This window comes from Elephantulus edwardii, unplaced genomic scaffold (assembly GCF_000299155.1).
Source record: "Elephantulus edwardii isolate Elephantulus edwardi_28Jun2011 unplaced genomic scaffold, EleEdw1.0 scaffold00014, whole genome shotgun sequence".
Taxonomy (NCBI): Eukaryota; Metazoa; Chordata; class Mammalia; order Macroscelidea; family Macroscelididae; genus Elephantulus; species Elephantulus edwardii.
In genome coordinates, this window is record NW_006399764.1 from 16,737,132 (window position 1) to 16,745,105 (window position 7,974).

General features: G+C 35.9%; 1 protein-coding gene across 2 annotated transcripts in view; it reads left to right on the plus strand.

Moving 5' to 3' along the window:
• The window catches only part of PSIP1 (PC4 and SFRS1 interacting protein 1), a 36,091-nt gene extending 28,409 nt beyond the window's left edge, over positions 1-7,682 (plus strand). The window contains exons 8-15 of one of the 2 annotated variants that reach the window (XM_006881286.1): positions 598-826; positions 1,814-1,932; positions 4,385-4,440; positions 5,052-5,122; positions 5,319-5,420; positions 5,854-6,067; positions 6,853-6,961; positions 7,622-7,682. In XM_006881286.1, the coding sequence (XP_006881348.1) occupies positions 598-826; positions 1,814-1,932; positions 4,385-4,440; positions 5,052-5,122; positions 5,319-5,420; positions 5,854-6,067; positions 6,853-6,961; positions 7,622-7,682 (961 nt within the window). Of the gene's footprint in view, positions 1-597; positions 827-1,813; positions 1,933-3,156; positions 3,182-4,384; positions 4,441-5,051; positions 5,123-5,318; positions 5,421-5,853; positions 6,068-6,852; positions 6,962-7,621 lie in introns of those variants that run through there. The other variant, XM_006881287.1, reaches the window with a different exon arrangement.
• The last annotated feature ends 292 nt before the right edge of the window (positions 7,683-7,974 follow it).

Genomic DNA, 7,974 nt, shown 5'->3' on the forward strand with positions numbered 1-7,974 from the left:
TCTCAGTCTTACTCCCACCCCAATGCCAGCCTCATTCTATAACAGTGGCACCAGTCATTATGGAATGGAGACATCAGACTTTAATTTATGGTTTAATGTAATACTAAAAGTGATGCTTAGTTTACCATTATATACAATTATAGTATTTTTAGCCTACAAAGGAATTTACATTTTAAATTACCTTATTTAATTGAAGTTCTGCAATTGTATATTTTCATAGTGTTTAAGTATTGAGACAAACTTTTCTTTTTATTAACATTTAAAATAGAATAAGCTCATAAGAGTTGAGGCTTTTACCCATCTTAGTCTCTGCTCTGAATCTGCAAAGTATCAAATCACCTGCTAATAACTAGGGAATCTCGTGTTTTCTCACTTCTAATGTGACATAACTATTTCTTTCCTGTCTAATTTAAACAGGATTTAGAGACTTCCTTTTACAAACTTTTATACTTGAATGATAGAGATGCCATCCTAATTCACTTTAAATGTTTCACATTTGCTTTGAATGAAAAAAACCGAGTAACTTCAAGTCTAGTTGAGTGACAGGTATTTAAAGATATATGAAAACTTTTTTTTTAATACTGTACTCTGAAATAGGGCTACTGAAGAAGACAAAAGTAAGAAAAAGGGTCAGGAAGAAAAGCCACCCAAAAAACAGCTGAAAAAGGATGAAGAAGGCCAAAAAGAAGAAGAAAAGCCACGAAAAGAGCCAGAAAAGAAAGAAGGGAAGAAAGAAGTAGAATCCAAAAGGAAAAATCTACCGAAAGTAGGGGTTCCATCCACCTCTGACTCTGAAGAAGAAGGGGATGACCAGGAAGGTGAAAAGGTAGACAGTCCTTGGTGTTAAAAGGACTTATTGTGAATGTCTCAGGCCTCTCCTTGCCTTTTCCTAGTCTTAACTACTGTGTAGATGGTGAGGCCTTTCTTCCTCGGTTGCTTCTGCATGAATTTGATCTGCTAAAAAAAAAAAGGTTGACTCACTGAGCATTTAACCGTTTGTGCTACCCTGGGACTGCGTACCAGAGGGACTGAAGTTCTCTGCTTTGCCAAGTAGACTTGAGTCTTATGTGGGTAGTAAATATTACGTGTTACATTCCCCCTAGTTTCACTTGTAATATTAGGCAAGATAAACTGTAAGCAAAGTAGGCTTAATGGTCAACCCACAGCACAGGTACTTGGTTCAAATCCACCAGGTGCTCTGTAGGAAAAAGATAAGCATTCCTTGCATGCAATTTAACTGCTGCTGAAAACATGCGGGAGGGTCAATCATGAGTTGGTTTGGACTCGGTAGTACTCACCACTCAAGAGAGATGTGTTTTTACATAATGAACACAGCATCACAGAGGTTGCCAAGAGGTTGGACACAAACCAAGCTGTACCTCCTGAGCTTCACTGTCCTGTATACTGTAGACTTGGGTATATGACATAGGATCAGAATCAGGAACACAGATTGGATTTCCCCCCCTTAAATCCTAAAGAGACTGCTAGCACACTTCAGGCCTTACTTGATATTTTCTCTGGAACTTTTTATTTTAGCGCCTTAATTGTTTTGAGAATTAAAGCACTTTTTGTGTAAGTAACCCTCTTTTTGTTCATTTTTATAAAACAGTATTTTAGAAGGCAGAATTATAAACGGGGCATAAACTGTTCTGCCAATCAGCAAAGCCACAAGGAGATGTGGTTAATGCAAAGATTTTTTTTTTTTCAGTTACAATGTTAAAATTATTTTAAAAACTCACTGCCTCCCACCCCTTGAAATGATATTCGTATAAATGTTAATCACTGATTAAATCCATTCTAATTCTCAAAACAGAAACGAAAAGGTGGCAGGAACTTTCAGACTACTCATAGGAGAAATACCCTAAAAGGGCAGCATGAGAAAGAGGCAACAGATCGAAAACGTAAGCAGGAGGAACAAGTGGAAACTGAGCAGTAAGTATTTTTTAAATCGTATATTTTGTCCTCTTTGAAGTAGTATCTCATTTACTAACCTTCATTTTGAAGCCTTCTTAAAAGAACTGACATTCCCAAATGCTAGAGAAATACCTGTACATTATAGTCCTGGTTTCATTGTTTTTCTGAGGATGAAATTCACTGAGGAGTAACAAGCCAGTGAATTGTTAATTTAATGCAAAGTACAAATAGTAGTTTCGTAGAAAAAAGAACTTACCCTCTACTGTACAGAAAAACTAGTAATAATACAGAAAATTTGGTAATTTTGGTGGGAAAAGAATTTAAGAAATATCCTTGTTACATACTACAAGCAGGTTACCCACAAAAGACCAGCAAAAACAACAAAAGCACAGTTGGAAACCTGAGAAGCCAGGCTTGAGTTTACATTATTAGATGTGTGAAATAAGAACGATCAAAGTTCTTAAGTTTTGTTACTTACAGTATGTACTTACTTTGGGGGAATACCTTTCCCCATTAGTTTTATTATAATACCAATGGTAATTAATGATTATTAGACTTGTTTTCATAGTTTCTTTAAAGTATCACTTCTGATTACTTTTCTCTGAAAAGCTTTTCTTTGTGAAGTGTGTCTTAACACTGTTCCCACTAAATTCTGTTGTTTCAGTAAGATTGGTTTTTACATAAGCTTTAGGTCTGTCACGAAGGGAGGATAGTAAAACAATTTTGTTTAAAAAAAAAATTCGTAAACTTCAAGTCTATATCTACAGCATTTTACCATGTTCTCTTGGAGGATATAGAAGTAGTTTCATCTGCTTGAGGGAGTAATTAACTCAATTTAAAGGTCAGACATGTTATTCCCTCTAATTTGTTAGACATTAATCATTTATGTAAATATTTTAAGGTTCCTTTTTAGGGGGGTTGGTTACCAGTTTGTTTCTACTTGAAAAGCTGTCGGACTGTTGGTTTAAACTTTAATATGCCCCAAACTAAAGATTTTTTTTTTTAAACACACACTTTTGCTTAGTAAATCTAGCCCAATCCTCATTTATCTTTTATGTATTTCAATTTCTTTTTGAATGTCCTCCAAATGTAACTTTCTCAAATTCTAATATTTGTGTTTTCTTTCCTTCTCTTGTTATTACAAAACTTTGTACTTGGACAGTTTTGCTCTGTAAAGCATTTCAGATGCAGCTTGTATGAAATGCATTATGCAAAATAAAGTTTATTGTATTGTATTCCCAGCCAAACAACATGTAATCTACAGTAATAAAAAATATATCTCATTTTGGGCTCAAAGCATTAATCCAGTTACTGAAAAGAGAATACAAGTGGAGCAAAGCAGAGACGAAGATCTTGAGACAGACTCATTGGACTGAATTTTCCCCTTCCCCCCTTGATGGAAGAATGTTCCAGACACTAAATTGAGGACTTCATTACTAATGGCATTATTACTGTGTTTTCAATTGTTTAAAATTTTTCCTGTAAGGTATACACTACATATTAAATCAGCCATCATTCTTGTTAGAAAGTTTTTAACCAAGCTTAAACATGAAGCTTTGTGTATTTAAAGTTATAACAAGCTCAGATGAAGATGGTGGTTGTACATTATTTCATTTAGAAAATATAAAAATTCATTTTGTTTTGAACCTAGGTATTAAACTGGAATAGCTCTTAACATCCCTGAGAATGGGGTGGTTGTGCCCTGACCTGGACATTCCTTGTTGTTTCTTTAGAATCTTAATTGTTTTTTTTTTTTTGTTTTTTTTTAAATATACTGAGAGATTAAACAGTAGTAGACTTGTTAAGAAAAAAAAAAATGAAACTGTAACCAAAATTTTAAAATAAAGGTTTTTTTAAAAAAACTGAATTTAGGTATTTTTTTTGTTCTTGTCTATTTCAGTTTGGTTCATAATGTGGCCTAAATCGAATTGTTAAGAATTCTTTTAAGAGGTTTATTTTTTTGTGATTGCCAGAAAATTAGTACCTTTTCATTTGTTGAAATGGTATGTGAATGTTGATTTAATTGGCTTAACAGTATTAACAGGATAGCTTGGGTGTTAAAACCAATTGTCAAATCCCTCATTATCTACTCTTTAGAGATGTGGGGGAAATAAGACTGGTCTCTCCAAATATGCGTCTTTATAACTGATGTGTAGAATCTGAAATACTCTTAGGCATTCCACTCCTATCATTACCTGTATTCATTGGTAATTTTCAACAAAACACTACTTAATGTTGGAAATAAAATTTCACCATGACTTCCTAAAGATGACTTTGTGATGTCACTAAAAATAACATTTTTAGAAGAATTTACTTGAATTTTTTTATTAGTGCTGTTATGTTGTACATACAGTGAATTCTTAGTGTTCTGTTTTCATTTTAAGGAAGATAACCTTAAGCGATCGTGGGCATTTTGGTAATTAGTCGCAAAGTTCCAGTGTTGTGAAATCTTTGTGTTAACATTTGATAGGCAGAATAAAGATGAAGGGAAGAAGCCAGAAGTTAAGAAAGTGGAGAAGAAGCGAGGTTAGTTCTTTTTCTTTTTAAGATCTATAAAATTATAAAGCATTTATACTGATAATTGTCTGTTTAAAATCAGCCTTGTTTTAACTTGATCAGTCTTAAAATATGAAAAAATTTCTACTTGAGTCTGTCTAGACTCTGCTGTACTTTTCAGCATATAACATGAACTTCCTCAGTCATCCATAAACTTTAATACTGATTATTTATGAGGTTAAATTCTCGGCTGTCAGAAGTTAGCATCCCTGGTTTCTTATGTAGACTGTTTCAGATTAATCCTGTAAGGTATAGCAAGTATTTAAGCAGTGAGGGAAAGTATTTGATTCAGATAGTTCGTTTGAAATAAATATGGTATAGGATAGTTCTATGGGTTTTTTTTTTAAACTGATATTCTGATGCATGTTGACGTAGGTCAGCATAATGATGTGAGCTATAGCACACACAAAAGCCTGTTGGCAACAAGCTTTTTATTTCTATGCTTCAGTTCCTAATAGTGATTTCAGGCTGCTGTTCACTTTCTTAAATTTAAAAAATAAAAATACAAAATCAGTTTTCATTTATTCAGAAATAGGTGTTTAGAAAACTATTTATTGTTTTCCACATATTTTAATTTATAGAAACATCGATGGATTCTCGGCTGCAAAGGATACATGCTGAGATAAAAAATTCACTCAAAATTGATAATCTTGTAAGTGATGCCTCATTTAAAGATTATGGTGTTGCTTTTATACCTATTTTTCAACATAGTTTTATGTGTACGTGAATTGTTTTTTAAAAAGGGAGTTTTCCTGGTTTTGTACTGCCATAAAGATACTTGAGAGTTTGAAAGTGCTCTTCAGAACAGATAGGATCATTAACAATTGTGAAATTGTTTTGTCATGAAGGATGTCAACAGATGTATTGAGGCCTTGGATGAACTGGCTTCACTTCAGGTCACAATGCAGCAAGCTCAAAAACACACAGAGATGATTACAACACTGAAAAAAGTAAGTGATTTCAAAGCTCCTCCCTTTCAGTAATTATGGTGAAGGTCTGGCCACTCAACTCTGCACCTAGAAATGGTTAAAATGGAAATGATACATGTGTTCACAGTGTTTTGAAAGGGGCATTATAATCTTGTTTCCTGTTCTAGGATAACTTGGTCTCCATGTCTGACACAATCTTCTCAGTAATTGTTCACTATCTGCATGGGGTTTTCACTTCATTGCACATAGTTAAAATTAACCAAATTACTGCTATCACAAACTCAAAACTTTGAGGAATGACACAGGCTTATTACTGAGGTATAAATGGAAGATACAATTCGGTGTCAAAAAAGAAAGCTATTTAATCCAGTTCAACTGAAATACTGCTTTACTGGATTTAAAAAAATGCGGGTAAAAATCCAGGATTATGACTGTGAATAATTTGTTTTCTCAGATACGACGATTCAAAGTTAGTCAGGTTATCATGGAAAAATCTACAATGTTGTACAACAAGTTTAAGAACATGTTTTTGGTTGGTGAAGGAGATTCTGTGATTACCCAAGTGCTGAATAAATCTCTTGCTGAACAAAGGCAGCACGAGGAAGCAAACAAAACCAAAGATCAAGGGAAGAAAGGGCCAAATAAAAAGCTAGACAAGGAACAAACAGGTATGTGTTATGTTTACTGGGAGATTGGGCAGGGTTGCAGGGAGGGAGAGAAAGACCTTACAAGGCACACCTGTAGGACTTGGAACAGCTCTCCCTTTTCTAAACAGTAAATAAGACCATCCACACCAACAGCCACAGGTGTTACCAGTTGTTGCTTATTTGCAACAAAACAAATCAGGGCCATTGCCATCGAATAAAGAGAAATGAGCCCTGGCATTTCTTTGTGGATTTCCCCATGTTTTAGGGCTAGGGGAACTCTGTCTTACGGTTTGTAGCCAAAAGGCTCTGTCTTCCTGGTGGTTCAGATCCACCAGTGACATCTCTTGCCATGTTTCTAGCTATAGCCTTAGAGACTAAGAGGCTCCCTGCAACTCTACTGCTGTGACTCTGAGGTTTTGATGCTTCCTGGGAAGCGCCAGCTACACAACTCTTCTCTGACAAAATTTAAAAAGTTGTGGACTCACGTGAAGTCTTGGGACACGTGACCTCAAGTCTGTCCTAGTTAATAGTGGGACAGAGAGCCTGTAAATAGTTCATTTATGTTCATTATTTCATTAATGATGAGCTTTTTCCTAAAATACCAGCAGGGAATATGAAACATGACTAATAATTTGCTTAAAAACTAAAGTAATAATCTTGATGACCGTCAACAATTTGCATTTGACAGTGTGGCTTTTAAATGATTAAACATAAGAAATCTGAGAATGTACAGCACAGCTATGTATAATTTTTATTTCAGTCTTCCATTCAGATCACTGAGGTTTTCCACTGTAATCTTTTCCAAGGTTCAAAGACTGTAAATGGAGGCTCTGACGCTCCAGACAGTAATCAGCCACACAATGGGGAGAGCAATGAAGACGGCAGAGACGGCCACGAGGCCAGCTCCAAGGAAAAGTAAAGACACGTTTTCATTGCTTTCATGTAGGTTTTTTAATCACAATACCGTCCTAAGGTGATTTTAATGATATTAAAATAACCAAATTCAAGAAGTAAACTTCTTTTCTAAGTTCATGTTGTTGTTGTTATGTCCCATCGAGTCACTTGTGACTCATAGCGACCCTATGTACAGCATCCCTAAACTCTGCTCTGTCCTGTGCCAATTGCACTGTCTCTAACACTCCCATCCCGATTACCCCAGTCACTGAACCAATCCACCTCATAGAGGGCCTTCCCCCCCACCGCGCTGTCCCTCTCTAAGGATCTGTCCCTTCTTACAACATGTCCAAAGTATGTTAGACGGAGCCTCAGAATCCTTGCCTCCAAGGAGCTACCCGGTTTAACCCTCTCCAGGACAAATCTGTTTGTTTTCCTAGCAGTCCATGGTATTCTCAATACTCTTCTCCAGCACCACAGCTCAAAGGCATCAATTCTTTTTCTGTCATCCTTATTAATTGTCCACCTCTTAGATTCAGTGTTATTCTCCAACACCACAGCTCAAACGCATCAATTCATAGTTCAAAGTTCATCGTGATTTTAAAATATACAAATGAAGTGTCTTTGTTGCGATGAAATACATCCCTAATCTAGTCATCACATCTTCCTGTTCCCCTCTAGGTCCTCCAGTGAAGACAGAGAGACCGACCTAGCGCTGAGAGACTCCACACTTGATAGCTAAGCTGGTGCCACCAGACACAGGCACTGGGAGATGTCCGTCAGGGTTGTCACTGCAGTACAGACAGCAGAAAGGGACAGTTTTACATTTTTTATAACCATAGGTTTTTGAGGGTAAAACTCCTTTTATCTTTGTTTAAAATGAAGCATTCTTGCTAATTGTACTTGTGCAGTATTAACAGCTCCAGAATACAGTACATCTGGGAGGATGTCCATTTAGAGAACGTAGGCTGCTCCCCCAGACATGATGGTTGTAGCATATTTTCAATTAGTGTGTGTAAGTGAATGTGTAACTG